Source organism: Molossus molossus, unplaced genomic scaffold (assembly GCF_014108415.1).
Source record: "Molossus molossus isolate mMolMol1 unplaced genomic scaffold, mMolMol1.p scaffold_m16_p_12, whole genome shotgun sequence".
In the NCBI taxonomy this organism is placed as follows: Eukaryota; Metazoa; Chordata; class Mammalia; order Chiroptera; family Molossidae; genus Molossus; species Molossus molossus.
This window is the reverse complement of record NW_023425347.1, coordinates 66993692-67010114: the sequence shown is the minus strand read 5'-3', so window position 1 is coordinate 67010114 and position 16423 is coordinate 66993692. Positions and strand designations below refer to the sequence as shown.

Sequence of the window (16423 nt, the reverse complement as noted above, 5' to 3'; positions counted from 1 at the left end):
TATAGGACATTAATATAATTTTATTTTAAATGTCAAAGAAGGTATGCTACTTTCTTCATTAAAAGTATTTCAGAAGTAAAATCTAAACTAATTTTTTGGTTATTTTTGCATTTCTATATTTTATTTTCTAAGATTGTAATGAAAACATATTGACATATAAAGCATATTGATGCATTATGCCTTTTTAAACATATATTCTAGATATTCATTAAAAAAGATGAGCAAAACTTACATGAAATGTTAACAATTAACATTAAGTTATATATTATTGGTATAGTTTTGTTGTATTCTTTGCTGATAGCTACAATTAAAATGAACCTGAATTATGATGTCAGTAGCATATGCCATCAAACAAAAGGAAAGTTTGCAACAAATATATATCAAAAGAGAATGAAATTTAAAGTATAAAAACATAGAAAATAACTTACATGCATTACTAGATGTGATCGCTTATATCTTAACCCATATAGATTAGAGTAAGAATTAATTATTTTATAATGTCAGTCCAAATTACAATATTGTACACAAACAGCTTTAAGGATAAGAAGTAACTACAAATATGCACAAACTGGGTCTGCTTATACTGTTATTTCATAATAACTTTAAATAATAATCAGAATTTGCTAACAAGAAATGTTAAAAGATTTTGTGAAGTAGTGTATTCCAATTTAAGAATATTAATTACATGATTCTAATGCACACTTAATGGAATTTAATATATTACGTATTTTTACGGGATCATGTAGAGATTTCCAAAACGGTTAGCTCAAATAAATAGTTCTCTTTTAAGTTTATTTTTATCCCTTTGGGTTCACTCAATAACATCAATATATTTTTAAAGTACATATTTTACTAAAAAAATACATAAGTCACAAACCAAAAGCTAACAGATGTGTGACTTCTAATTAGTTATAATAATCTCTGCTTCAATGCCATTAGAATGAGCCTTTCTTTTCTTTTGAAAACTAAAAAAGCTTTCCTTTGAATTTTAAACTGTCAGGGTGCTTCAAAGTCAATGTACAAAATCTGCTTTGATTAAAATTTTAGACATCTACAGTGATAACTTTATGAAAGGAAAATATTAAATTATAATTATCCTAAACAGACACAGTCTTGTGAAACTAACCCTACATTCATGTTAAAACACAAAGAGTTGAATATAATGAATTTGATTCATCCTCGGACACAAAGCTTCACCACAGTAAACTCAGTCAACTGTTGCTCTTGCGCCTATATTCATGGTGCTTAAATAGCGCACTTTAAAACAAAAAAAACTCCAATTGGCTTTTCATATATCCACCCTCCCCAAAAATAACGCACTTGAAAAACTCAAATGATATGAAAGGCTTCAAGGCCTCTTTTCTCCCTTTCATACCCCCTTTTTTTTATTTCTGTTTGCAGTAATCTGCCTTTCTCTTTCTCTTTCTCATTGCTACAGAGCAAGCGAGGAGGCTCAGAGCTTTGAAAAGGGGGCTCAGTGTGTAATGGGTCCACTAGAATTAATTTACTTGCACCAAATCCATTGAGCACAGAGGTTCCCCCCCCCCCCTCTCTTCTCAAATCATTTGGAGTCGAACGCAGCCCTCAGCCTTTGTAATTCTAGTAAAGCACTTAAAGTGCACAGTAGGTGTTCATGAGGACCATCTGGTCAAAAGCAAAACAAGCTGCTGATTTTGCCTTTGAATAGAATGAAGCAAGTGTGAATTAGTCTCTTCAATTAGCACTATTACAACCTGTCAAGTGCATATTGTAAAACAGGATTATTACAGTATTGGTCACCAGTGCAATTATTTACTCTCTGCCTTTTCTTGCATATAAAAATGTATTATGTTTATTAGTTTCTGATAACTGAAAATAATTTCTCTTAACATAGGCATTTCAAAACCCACAAATCACAGATTATGAAACATGGTCAGCCAAGTAGATATTAGAATACACATAACTTAAGTAACAAAGGACAAAAACATTGTCCTTAATTCCTAACAAAATTTCATTGTTTCTATCTTCTTGAAATGAAGGTGAAGAAAAATTTGCATGAGCTAAAAATAATTTCCAATAGAGATTCTAAAATACTTTCAGAGGGAGAAAAAGACTTGTCAGTTCCAAATGGCTGCATTGTAAATATTAAACTTATTTCCTAAGAGAATTTATTAAGAATTACAGAAAAACCTCAATATTTATAAAATGTTCAATACTGATTTGTTCAGTTGAAATGATATAATTTCAATAGATCTCAGTAATAAAAATGTAACTTGAAACTAATAATATGCGTGCATATTTGAAAGAAACTCATAATTTCCTTTTTTGAAAGCTGAATAAAAGCTTAAATTCATTGCCCAGTCACTTAAGAAATCACATTTTTTCATTCTTGCTAAAATGTCATTTATTCTTTCAAATTTTAAAAAATCAAACTATGATATACGGTACTTAAAATGGGTTCATTCTAATTAAGCTTATATATGCCATTTATCTTGCAATAAAAATAAACTACTTAAACTTTTAATTAAATAAGCACACATTTTAATTTACCCTCTTGCATATGCACATTCTACGCTACCCTGCTCTTCAGTTCTGTGCCAGCAGCACCCCCTCCATACTGAAAAACAAACAAACAAAAAAAAACCACTATACCTAAAAAATTTACAGAAAGGACATGCTAGTTAAGAAGTTATAGTCAACTCACTACTAGAAAACTGCCCATTAGTACAATCTGTAAAAAAACTACATATTTAATTACTGTTAATGACCTCCAGCATTAAAGAATAGTTTGAAATATACACTAGCAAAGCAAGTTGAGAAAGTAGCAAACAGAAAAACAGGCACAAAATCCAACACAAGTTTCACATTTGCAGAATCAGAATTAGCCTCATGATTTCACAGTTATTTAGCCAAGATTATTTTTTAGGACTGGTATGATTTATGTACTTAGTTCTCTTCTTGTTGCTAACTCAAACTGTTGGTTTCCCAGTTAACAATCACTAGTATTAGTAGTGAAATGTTTTACTATTCCATGCAAGATATATCTTTATAGTTTGTCAATTTTCCTTTATTCCCATTAAGGACTAAATCAACATTAATAAAACAGTGAGAATACTAGGGTAAAGTGAAACTTGGAGAGGATTTAAATAATTCTAATAGCTATTCATCATGCTTCTTGCTGTAACAGATAGGTAATACTTTATGATTCCACACCAAAAACACTTAGGTTTCTTATCATTGTTATTCTCGGTCGTACATGTATTCCTTAAGTTTGTATGACATCTACAAAGAAAAATGGATATTCTGCCCACTAGAAGCTTTGCAGTAGTAAGATGGACAACAAAGAATTCTTTTCCAAGAAAAGTTGGCTTGATTTCAGGGACTTTATATCCTTTTCCACACCTGGGTTTAGGATTTGCAATAGGCAAATCAATCTTTTTTCCCCTTTAATTTAACCAATCCCATGTGCATTTGTAACCACAGATCTTTAATAGTAATGGACAGAATTACTAGCATCTGTACAATTAACTGCTTAAAAATTCTCAGTGTAGAATATTCATTAAGATAAGGTAAGCTTGTTTAAATTTTCAAAGAAATTCACAATTTTAAAGTGTGACAAGTAACTAATTTAGGACCCAAAAAGGTAAAAAGACAGATTATCACAAAGTTATTATTCTATTATTAGATATATTTTACAAACTATTTCATATAATGGAAAAGAGAAGAATATTTATTCTTATAACTACTTGTAACTCTCCATTCTGACCTTTTTATATTATCTCTGCCTTCTCCTCAAGTAGGAGGATAATATAAGTGGAAGGATTTGTAAAGAGCTTTAAAAAAATAACCTCAATATCTAACTAGCTTAAATTAAAATCTAGAGCACCCAAAGGACATAAGTCATGCATTGTGAGGCAAGAGTCCACAGACCAGAATAAACAAACACTTGTACAACTCAGTTCATCACTACTAACTTGCATGAACATATGGTCACTTAAGAGTTTATTTGAAATTCTAACTGCTTCTAAGTTCCATTTTATAATTCAATATTTTAAAATATATATTTTGCTTAATTAAAACTTGAAATCATAGTTCCTTTTTCAACCTTATTTCATTTAATAAAAAGTTCCCTTGGGGTGGGGTGGGGGGATATTACAAAAGCTGTCTTTTAAAAATGCAAACCTTAAAAAAAAATGCAAAACTTTCAAAAATTAAAATGACCAAGAAACGGTATACGTTTTTCATTTACAACCAAGATAATATACTACTACACGAGTGGGGAGGGTGGAGCTGCATTGTTTTTTGTGTTTTTTTTTAAATTTCTTATTTTCCTTCATATAATCAGAGTTCTTAAAAAAACATTGAAAAGAGATCTCTGAAACTGGTGATAGAATTTAATTAACAATTTTGGGTACATGGCATCATTAAGCTTCCATATTAATAGCAAAAATTCTAGCATTTATAAAATGACACTGCAAAAGCATTTTAAGATTATAGCAAACTGACTTTTAATCTTGCACAACAAAAACTGCAGATACTTTGTGCGTTACTGTGGGTTGCATGGCTATAGCATAATTGCATCTTGTCCTCTTGAAACTCTACCTCACCAGGTATTCCATAAATTAAAGCAGGAAGTTTTAGGATGAGACCTACAGAGTGTGATCCTAGGCCTAAAGGGAGAAATCCACATCCTTTTTCTAAATTGTACAAAATAAAGAGGCTATGTGTACCTGGTCTTCAAACAGAAAAGCAAATGATATTAGAAACAACTAGTTGTATTTTTTCTTGGCAAGAAGCATTTCAAAGTATTACTTTAAATCAACTAAAAAAAGAAAGAAAGAAAAATGAAACAGGAGAAGAAACCAAATTCTTGCCAAGAAATATATAAGAATATCCTTTGCAAAAGTATTTCTGGGACATTTTTCATTTAGAAAATGGTATAAAAAAGATGTACTGTTTTCAAGTCCTTGAAGCTTAAAAATGTATTTGATAATCTAAATAGCAGGCCATGAAGAACAGTTTCAGCCAACTGTGGCACACAATGGCACATTTACAGAATTTTAAATATTTCTTTTAATAATTGATGTAGTCATTTTGAATCATTCTGCATAGGATATCAGGTGTGAGCAGATTGCATTAACACTGCTTAAACATTTCAACTTGTCAGTATGGCCAACTCGATTTCGGAAATATTTGCAGTATTTTCCCATCGAAACAGTAATAAAGGCAAAATAAATATATGCCACTACTTTATAATCACTGAACATTAATGAATATTTTATGTCTTTTTAAATCTCCCTGTTTAATTTAAAAGGGTGAAATTAAGTCTCCTCCCTGCAATATGCCAATTATCTGTAAATCAAACAATAACTTGGCCATTATGCTCTTTTTTGTTAATATAAGAGAAGCTAATTTGAAAGCACTGAATGGCATTTTTAGATTATCAGTTTAATAGTCATTTCTGCCCTCTTGTGGGAGAAAGCAGAAATACACTCAAACTATAGAAACAAATAGGAAAAAAAAAAAGTAAAATTTTAGCAATAAAAATTTTATCCAGAAAGAAAAATAAAACAGTCTATATTTATCCATAACATATTACACTAGTCTTCAATTTTAAAAAATCAACAGAATAAAGTTTATCTCTTATTATCTTTGCTTTTCTTGATTAAACTAGTTATTCTGAAAGTAAATTTCCTTATTATATTGGATATATAATTTGTTTGACTATCATGAAGTTCCCTGAATAATTATGTGATAGAGCCACAGTTAACACTATTTCTTGTGTAAAAATAACAATGATTATTCAAGAAATTAAAAATATAACTTTAGAGACCCATTATAGAGGTTAAAAATGAAATGGCAATTAATATATTTTAAACCATGAAAAAAAAATCAAATCTTTGATTCAAATTAGGGGCCAAGAAAAAATTTTTATATTTTAATTACTAGTCAACTAACTATTCAAATGATAAACAGAGAAAATAAACTTGAAGCAGTAAGTTATTTATGACAAATTCAGAAGTTGAAATCCATTGAGAAAACATGAAAAAAGGGATCCATTAATAATCTAGCCATTACTGAAACAATTCATACACTTCTGAAAAATGATTAGAATGAAAACAACTCGCTCTTTCTATGTGACATTAGTAATTATCTTAAGGAATGTAGTCTAAGAAAAAAATTTATGAAATAATCCAAGAATGATTAATTCTCTTTATAAAAACATCAGTAGACAAATAGTTGTTGTCTTCACAACTTACAAGAGGTAATGTGACATAATCATCATTTCAGTGTTTCTAAACACAAGTGCTGTCACAACCTCATACATTTTTCCCCCATGGAGATAAATTACTGGCTTTTAGATAGGTGGGGTCACAGGCAAGAAGATACCTCTTCTCTCTTGGGGGAGGTGCTTTTTTGAAACAGTGGCCCTGGTTGGCTACACTGAAGAAAAAAAAAAAATACTAACTATAGATTCTTCTCAGAGATTCTGAGTGAAATGACTGAAGGTTTCCATCAGCCTTCCTCAGATATGGTCCAAGACTGAGGCAGCAGTGCTTAAGGAAAGCCTCCTCAAATTCTTTTTGGAAACAGGCAGGGTATACACTGTAAATAATATATGTGAGAACAACTTTTCAAATAAAATATAAACATGTTTAAAAATGCATACTTGCAACAATGTCCTAATTAATATTTTGAATAATTACTATAAAATCATGAAATATATTACATAATAATGAGTTTTAAGCAGAGTTTCAAGGTGACTATTTTAAGAATTATCAAGAGCTCCCACTTACAACACTGTCTTTCTAGGTCAAGTCACTTAATATGTCTACAGTAATCATGATGCTCCAGTTAATTAAAATTAAGAACACAATAATGAAACATGAAGAGAGTTTCCAACCAGAACAGATAAGCCCTCTTTAACAGGGTCAACATTAGCTATAATGAGCTACCTTTATTCCTTAGCTGTGAGACATAACTCACCTCTTGAATAGTACTGCTTCCTGAGAAGTTCAGGTTGTACTCCCGCTGGACTTCTCGGTGGGTGATGATCAGCATGAAGTTTTGATTTAATGACTCCTGCAGGGCACTGAAAGGGTTGAAAAAAAAACAAGAAACTCTGAGATGAACAAGTTCTAGCTTGCTTTACAGCTAGCAGCAAAAACCCCAGGAGTACCATAACCTCCACACAGGCATGTCCGGACCCAATGTTATCATCTTTTCAGCTCCTAAAGGCACAAGAGCATGCTGATAATAACCAAGGGGAGCTAACCTGTTAACTCCTTCTCTACCAAGGTGTTTTTAAACTTCAATTCTAAATATTTTACATCCATAAGAATTTTCTAAAAGTCATATGCTATTGTCTGCATATGCATTTCCTCCAAAAGAACCAAATTTGTCAATTATATCAAATTCTAAATCAATATATTACTAAAATGTATACTTGCTGTTCTGGAATAAGGGAGTATGAAGCTACTGTTTATATTCATGAATATTATATAAGAATAGAAATATGATTTAAGTAAAAATTCAGAAGATATTGAAATCTATAGAACTTTAATTGCTATACTAAAATTCCTTCAAAATAATTGTGCTTTCACTTAGGACTAAGAAATATAAAGAATTCAGAAACTGGAGAATTCAGGGAAACATTAAACTATACCAAAATTCTAAAATATTAGAAATGTGTTAGAACCATGAAGAGTTAACAAAATTAGCCACATATACTAAGAAGCCTATGTCTTGGTTTTATTTGTGTATGACAATACTAAGAAGCACTATCAGAATTGAAGATAAAAATCTATCACCATTATTCATGAATAATCAGTACTGCCAGCCTCGAGTGTAATTATGCCATGTTTATGGAATCAGGAAAATGTTTTGGTGTGCCATATCATTCTGGCCTTCACCATTCCTCTTTTGCCAATCTGTAACAATGTGATAAACATACATGCAAGATAAGATTAGAATTAGGCAGTTAATCTGTTTGTCCTGTTGTATTTTATAGAGTTCACAGGTTGATTACAGATTAAATTACCTAAGGAAACACCAATACATAAGTATGAAATACTATTAATCAAAATCAAAGGAAATGAGACTCCACTAGTTTCTTCAGGCAAGGACCTTTGCCACTTTCTCCTTAGACCTAAGGATAATGCCTTGCACACTGCAGATAAATACTGATTAATAAATAAATTGTGAATTTCCAGAAGGCAAGAGTCTTGTTCAGTTTTGTATTTCAAATAGCAATCTTGCCTTCTGGAACACAATCATGAGAATTAAGATTTTGATTCATTTATTTATAAACATTAAATCAATGCTTTGTATTATTCCAAGTGCTAAGAAAACCAACCCAAATAATACATAGCTCCTATTCATAAAAAGCTTCACAATTTTATAAAGGTAGACAAATACATAAACAGCCATAATATAATATAATAGCTACAACCAAGAAATTGGGAAAAAAAAAAGAGTACGGTGAAAACTGAGAAGGAAGTGCTAAACTCTGCACATTGAGAGGGGAAAGAGGTTGGGGGAAAGCTTCAGAAAAGAAAGGTGTAAGTTAAAATATGAAGCATAAGTAAAACCTTTGAGTTTATCACTTGGAAGAGATAAACCTTTTGTTCTGTTTGGGGAAAAATGATGGGTAGCACTTGTTAGACGAAGAAATAAATGAGAGAACATAGCATATTCATTCACTCTGTTTACATACATTTACTGAACACCTACTAATGTTTATGACACTGTTCTAGTTACTAGGGATACAGAGGTGAATAAGAAAAACATGGTCCTTGTTTTTATGTAACCTATATTCTAGTAAAAAACACAAACAAAAATTGAAGAAATGAATAGGTAATTTTGAAGAATACTAAGTGCTAGGAAGAAAATACAACAGGATTACAATATAAAAAGTAACAGAGGAGCAGGGTGAAAGAAATTATTTTCAATAGAATAGTTGGGGAAAGCATCTCTGAGAAAGATGAGGCTGGTATGGTTTAAAAAGACAGATAGCAGGAGTCAGACTATGTAGGTCCTCATAGACCCTAGTAAAAAACTTGGCATTTATGGTAATTGCAAAGGAAAATCACTGGAGGGTTTTTTACACAAGGAAATGGTCAAGATCTGACTTACACTTGTCTTTATTATTCTGGCTGCTCTGGTTACAGTGAGGAAAGAGTGAAGGCATGGAGAGCAGATAGGAGGCTAGTCCTGGTAAGAGGTGATGGTGAACTGGACTAGGGTAACAGAGGCAGAGATGGTGAAGAGTTGTCAGGTTCACATGTATTTTAGAGGTAGAAGCCAAAAAACGTACTGATGGAGTGTGAAAGATAAAACAACCCCAAGGTTTCTGGCCTGAGCAAATGGAAGGATAGAATTGTATTTAACAAAGAAAACCGGGTAGAAATAGGCTGGGTGGGGAAATTGAAATATTAAATTTTAAAATGGCTATTAGATATCCAAAAAGAGATATTATATACAGTTACATAGGAGCTGAAGTCAAGTAAGAGAGCTTGTAGCAGGAGAGTTGGCAGCATATATAGTATTTAGATTTTGTGGCCAAAAGAAATCACCTGAGAAAACAGGTTACTTAAAGAAAAGGAGAGAGGCCAAAATGGAGCCCTGGGGCATTTGAAATCAAACAGAGGAGGAGGAGTCAGTGAGATAAGAGAAAAACCAAGAAAGTCTAGTATAAGGGAGCCAAAAGAAGTAACTGTTTCTTCTTCTTCTTCTTTTTTTTAATCCTCACCTGTGGACATTTTTTCGTTATTTTGTTCAGATAGAGTGGGAGGGAGGGAGGGAGGGAGAGAGAGAGAGAGAGAAACATCAATGTGAAAGGGACACATTGAGTGGCTGCCACCCACATGATCAGGGCCGGGGACAAATTGCAACCGAGGTACGTGCCCTAAGCGGGAACAGAACCTGGGTCTCTCCAGACCATAGGCCAACGCTCTGCTGAGCCAAACAGGCCAGGGAGTAACTGTTTCAATTAGGACCAATTATGCCAAATGGTGCTGGTATGTTAAATGCAATAAGGCCAGAAAAATTACCTTGTTTAGGAAATTATGGAAAGCTCAGTGTGACCACAAGGAAGAGTGAGTGAAAGTAGTGTAGTGAGGCTAAAACAGTTGGCTGGGTCAATGTTCAATATTTGCATGTTTAATGAATTTGGGGTGGGGAGTGGTAATGAAAAATCTACTTAGAGTTTCAAGGTCTTTCACAGGTAGATCTATTTCACAACTGGCCTCTAAAATTTGGCTTTTGCTTTAGAGCTTGGCTATCTTAGATCATGTCAAAAACATCACACCATATTCAATTAAATTGCTGTTCATGTTGTTCTCATCCTCCTTTCCGTTCCCCACCCCCATCCCAAATACTGCACAGCTTTCAAACCTCCTCATGGCCTATCATTTGTATTTATTATAGACCTCCTCGTCTCTGAATTGCTGTATCACATACTTTATTTAATACTTAATTAGAGCTTGTTTTGTACAGTTTGCTTTGTTTCATGTGTGGAAGTCCTAAATTCAAGACTACAAGCCTTCTGAGAGTAAATATCTTATTATTCATCAGTATTTTCCCTTGGCAACTCTCATACTAAAAGAGTGATTCAATTAAACTCTATAAAAATGAAGGAATAACTCTGCATGTTCTGAACGTCATATAAAAAACTACTAATTCTCTCTTTTTCAGCCTACCTATGAAGTGCCATTTTATTCACAAAATTTTGGTTCACAAAGGTTAAAAAATTGCCCAAGGTTATGCAGCTATAAAAAGATGAAACTCAGTTTCTAAACTATATTTGATTCTATGTTCCTTACACTTCAGGATCCTATCTCCCAAATAACTAGGATGCTTTGGGGATAAAAAGATGAAAAACTCCTGCTACAAGTTCACAATTCATTCATTCTTTCCATAATTATTTGATTCCTATTATTTGCAATAATACAGGAATAAAAGGTATAACCACTGACCTTAAAAAAAGACTATTCAGAGAGTTTAAAATAGACACAAGGATTGTATAGATGTGGGAGAGAGTACTTTGTAGTACTATGAAGAAGAATGAAAAATAATTTGACTATTGGATATGGAGGATGATTTTATACAGACTAGTTTGAATAGAGATAGCAACAGGAGATTAGCCCTGAGCAGGTAACTCAATTGATTAGAACATTGTACTGATATGCTAAGGTTTTGGGTTTGATCCCCATTCAGGGCACATACAAGAATCAACCAATGAATGCATAAATAGGTGAAATAACAAAATCAATCTCTCTCTTAAAAAAAAAAAATCAATAAATAAAAATTTTTTAAAAAGAACCTGGAGGCTATAGAAAAGGGTATAGAAAGTAATACAGTTTAAGGGAATGTGAAGAAGGGTTTGTGAAAAAGAAAACTTGAAAAACATTAAGGTCCTACATATGGGAACTTCAAATGATAGGCTATGGAGCTCAGAATACCAGAATTCTTTTTATATAGATTCTCCTTTATCTTCACATATGAATCTACACGTGTTTAATACTACCATTGCTTGCCATTATGCAATTCCTTAGATATGTTTCTTGATCCTGACTGGCAGACTTGTGCAATAACTTTGCAGAAAGGTTTGCCAGGACCAGCACCAACTGCCAAACTACTTTAGAAGAACACCAATTGAGTCTAGTTCTACAATTCCTCAATAGCCCCGGGGAAGGGAAAATTGGCAAGAAAAAAATATTTATGGCTTTAAACTGCTCAAAAGTCAGAGCCAGATCTGAATCCCTGCTCTAATACTTGCTAGCTATATGACTTTGGAATGTCAATCACACATTCTTTCAATAGTTTTTATTGACTGTCTACCACATACAAAGCCTTATTTTAGGTACTTAATTACTCTATACATTCTCTTCAGAAAAAGATAATAGTCCTTACTTCATTGAATTATGAATATTAAACCTTAGGAAGCCAAGTGGGAGTTTTTAAACTGCATATAAGTTTTAAGGTGATCTGTTATAACTTACTGAATACAGAACACTTTTGAGGAATTACCATACTTTAAAATCCTACAATGGCAGTGAAACATTAACAATAGGATCCACAGTACTTTTGTGGCAATCATTTTTCATGTTTTAGTTCCACGCCTCTGCAAGACTTCATGGAGGATAAAACCTTTTTTGATGCTGAACATATTGTGTATTATGCCAAATGTTATCCAGATTCACAGTGTTATCTTTTTATACAAATCTTGTTTGGGGTTGATATATCACATTCATGTTCCCTGGGAGAATGGTTTAGAGGAGTAAACTGAGGGTATTATCTGCAAATTCAGATTTCAGCCTGATTCATTCACTTAGCCATTAATAATGGCTAGCCTTTAGCCCTGGCCAGTTTGGCTTAGCAGGTAGAGCAGTGGTTCTCAACCTTCCTAATGCCGTGACCCTTTAATACAGTTCCTCATGTTGTGGTGACCCCAACCATAAAGTTATTTTCATTGCTACTTCATAACTATAATTTTGCTACTGTTATGTCTTAGGCGACCCCTGTAAAAGGGTCATTTGACCCCCAAAGGGGTCGCAACCCACAGGTTGAGAACCACTGAGTAAGAGGGTCAGCCCTCCAACCAAAGGGTGTGGGTTCGATTCCTGATCAAGGGCACATACCTGGATTGCAGGTTTGATCCCCAGCCCTAGTCAGGGTTATGTGGGAGGCAACCAATCGATGTGTCTCTCTCCCATAGATGTTTCTTTCTCTCTCCCTTTGTTTCCTTCCCTCCCATCTACTCTCTCTAAAAATCAATGGAAAAATATCCTCGGGTGAGGATTAATGAAAAACTAAATAAATAATGGCTAGCCTTTAATGACTGTTACTACGTATCAGGCAAAGAGTTTCCTGTCAATTTAAGAAGTTGTCATTTTCATTTTATAGATGAGGAAACTCATGTTAAGTTACTTGATTAATATCACACACAAAATATGTAGCAGTTACCCAGGTCTAACTCACAATGTGTCCTCCAGGTACAGGAGAAGGGAACCCAGTAAGATCATACTTCTGTCTTCATTGAGTTTATTGAGAGATGACAGACAAGCAAACCTACAATTCATATATGGTAGTTTGCTAAGAATTCTAATACCACTTTCCCTAAGATGCTATGGAAATACAAAGAAATCCACAGAATCTGGCATGTAAACTGAGCAAGTTTTGTTTCATGAAGTTTTTTTCTCCCAGGGGGTGGAAAAGTAGGAAGGGGAGGAGGAAGGTAATAAGAAATTTACTGTGGTGATTTGCATAATTTGCAAAGACTTTATTGCTAAAATATTATCTAGGCAAGCTGATTCTAGCTGCTGCTTAGCAGAATGAGTTGAGTCCTCAGTTATTGCATCTAGGAGCAATTTTCTCCTTAACAGTGTCTTCTAATGGTTGGTTAGGATAGTTAGCCATGGTTTTACCCACTTTCAAGCATGCTCTCTTTTACCTTCAAATTGCAAAGTCATTCATACCACTTCAACTTTTGACCTTTAAAGTAGCTATGAAGATGATTGCCAGCCAAAGTTGGTGAGAAATAATATGAAGGTTTTTAATGCCATGTTTTCTCCTCAATTAGAAGGAAGAATGAAAGCAAATGTAGAAACTTTTTAAAAAGAGTCTGAACTTTAATTCAATGCAATAAATGTTTTGACAGAACATCTACTCTCACTGGTATTTAATTTTTCATTCTCCATTATGATTTTGCTTTCAGTTCAAATATTTGTATTTACCAACAAGAAGATGGTTTTGTTTCTACAAAACCATCCATACCTTGCCATTCAAACTTAACCATTGTTCTACCTTCAAATCAGACTAAAATGAATGCTTAAAATGTAATGTGGACCATATATACATTGTCCCCAAGCTTTGAGCTACTGGCTTTTTGCAAAAACAAACAAAAAACATATAATGAATAAGAACATTTTTTAACAATTAGTAGGCAAAGTGCTAGACATTTTCATATATACCATTTCATAATTCTCCTAGCCAATTCCTTAATTTTAAAAATGGGAGTGGGGAAAAGATTTGTAGGATTTAAGAGAGAGAACTATAAAAAAGGATAGAAAGATATTAGATTTCCACTCCCTTACATTTTTCAGTATTATAACTAAGCATTAATATCTAAACCACCATCACAATTGTAGAAATAGTTTCAGTAGAACATCCCTTCTCTGCTTCCTTTTCTCTCCACATGTCTGGGGCTTCCAGTGCTCTTTCATTAGCAGAATGTCTACCTCTGTCTGGGGAGATTTCACTCCCATTTAACTGTAAAAATTTATCTGGAACAGAAAAGTCTTCTAATATCTGCCTTCAAATACACACCAAATTCATGTTAATTTACTGGTTTAGTTTTTCTAACTATGTTTTTATTGATTTTTTTTTTTTTCATCCTCACCCGAGGACATTTTTCCATTTTTTGTACAGATAGAGTGGGAGGGAGAGAAGAAGAGAGAGAGAGAGAGAAACATCGACGTGAAAGGGACAGATCGAGTGGCTGCCACCCGCACAACCAACCAGGGCCGGGGACAAACTGTAACCAAGGTACGTGCCCTTAGTGGGAACCAAACCCAGGTCTCTCCAGACCGCAGGCCGACGCTCTAACCGCTGAGTCAAACCTGCCAGGGCTTTATTGATATTTAAGAGAGAGAGAGACAGAAACATGGATTTGAGAGAGAAACATCAATCGGCTGCCTCCTGCACACCCTGTACTAAGGATCTAGCCTGCAAACCGGGCATGTGCCCTGACCAGGAATTATAATGGGACCTCTCAGTCCAGGGGATGACACTCAATCCACTAAGCCACACTGGCTGGGCTTTACTGGTTTAGTTTCATACATTTTATGGAAAATAGTGTATAGCAAATTTTAACACAAAAGCCACAATAAATAAATGAAGCTACATTTTTACACATGCAAACATAAAAAGCTATACGTTTTTAGCCTCCGTATGTCCAGTATTGATAAAAGCAACACCATTAAGAAAATAAATGTAACAGTCTTTACTGTCTTGACTGAGTTTATTTCATATTGAGAGAGCACTTTAATGACCAAAGCACATGGCTATTTTAATACACAGGATGCAGTGATTTTTCAAGGTTAACTTAAAGCTGCATGACAGTAGTGAAACAATCATCTGATCATCACGTAGTTATATTCCTGTCATTATTCCTGATTAAGAAAAGAAATGGCTTCCGCACTGCCAAACAGAAGAAAGCCCATTTCATAGGGTAGAACAGTAGTAGGCAGGGTGTCTTGCATCAAGAATAATAACAGTAATTTAAGGATTTCCTCTCCAGCAATTCCTTGAATCAAGAATCCTCTTAAAGTCTTCAGTAGGCAGAAGATTTGACCAGGCTAAACTATAGCCTTCCTATAAAGTACAAATCTATCAAGATTAAACAACTAGACTAAGGAAACAACAAATTCAGTCTTGGGCGTCAGGGCTGTTATAGACTGAATATTTGTGTCCCACCTCAAATGCATGCTAAAAATGTAACCCCCAATGTAATAATAGTTAGGGTTAGGGCCTTCAGAAAGTGATTAAGTTTAGATAGATGAAGTCGTGAGGGTGAGGCCCCCATGATGGGATCACTGTCCTTATAAGAGAAAACAACTAGAGCTGTTTTTTCTCTCCGTGCCAAGTGAGAACACAGAGAAATGGCAACCATCTGTATCAGGAAGAAGGCTCTCTCAGTAGAGAGCAAATCTGGGGCACCCTGGTCTCGTACTTCCTAGCCTCCAGAATTGTGAGGACTAAATGTCTGTTGTTTAAGCCACCTAGCCTATGGTATTTTGTTATAGCAACTTGAATTGACTAATATAAAGACTTTTAGGGCTTCTGTATTCACAACACTCAAGTAAAAGAACTGCCATTAGTTCAGCACAGGCTTCCAAATGGATGTCTGTCAGTAAACACCTGCATATACACATGCAAATTAAAACCCCACTGATTAAAATCCATGTTAGAAAACAATATGCTTTTAAATGGGGGATGGTTGAGAATTGTGCATTTATTGCATGTAAATTATATCTCCATTAAAAAAAGAGCAATCTGATAACTACTATTTTTGCAATTAAATAGCCCTCATATTTTTACTTCAAAAATACAATACACTTTTAATTAATGAAAATGAAAACCATGAATTTTTTGCCACTGCAACTTAGTAAGACCATATGTCCACTCATACAATATGGGTTGTTGTCGGTGAAATTAAACTTCTCAAATCAATGCTGTATATGTAGGTAAGATGAATGAAGTACTAAAACCAATACAGAAATAGAAAATCTCCTGTTTCATTCCTGCTGTGTGGGTATTCTATCTCTTTTCTTGCACTGGATTTTTTTTGCTGTTGTTAATCCTCACCCAAGGATATTTTTTCTATTGATTTTTTTTTAAATCCTCACCCGAGGATATTTTTTACATTTATCTTTAGATAGAT

General features: G+C 33.7%; 1 protein-coding gene across 7 annotated transcripts in view; it reads right to left on the bottom strand.

The window, feature by feature from the left end:
• The window catches only part of FAF1 (Fas associated factor 1), a 447925-nt gene that overhangs the window by 260846 nt on the left and 170656 nt on the right, over positions 1-16423 (bottom strand). For all 7 annotated transcript variants that reach the window (XM_036255377.1, XM_036255373.1, XM_036255376.1 and 4 more), the window contains exon 7: positions 6967-7072. In XM_036255377.1, coding sequence (XP_036111270.1) covers positions 6967-7072 — 106 coding nt within the window. The remainder of the gene's footprint in view (positions 1-6966; positions 7073-16423) is intronic.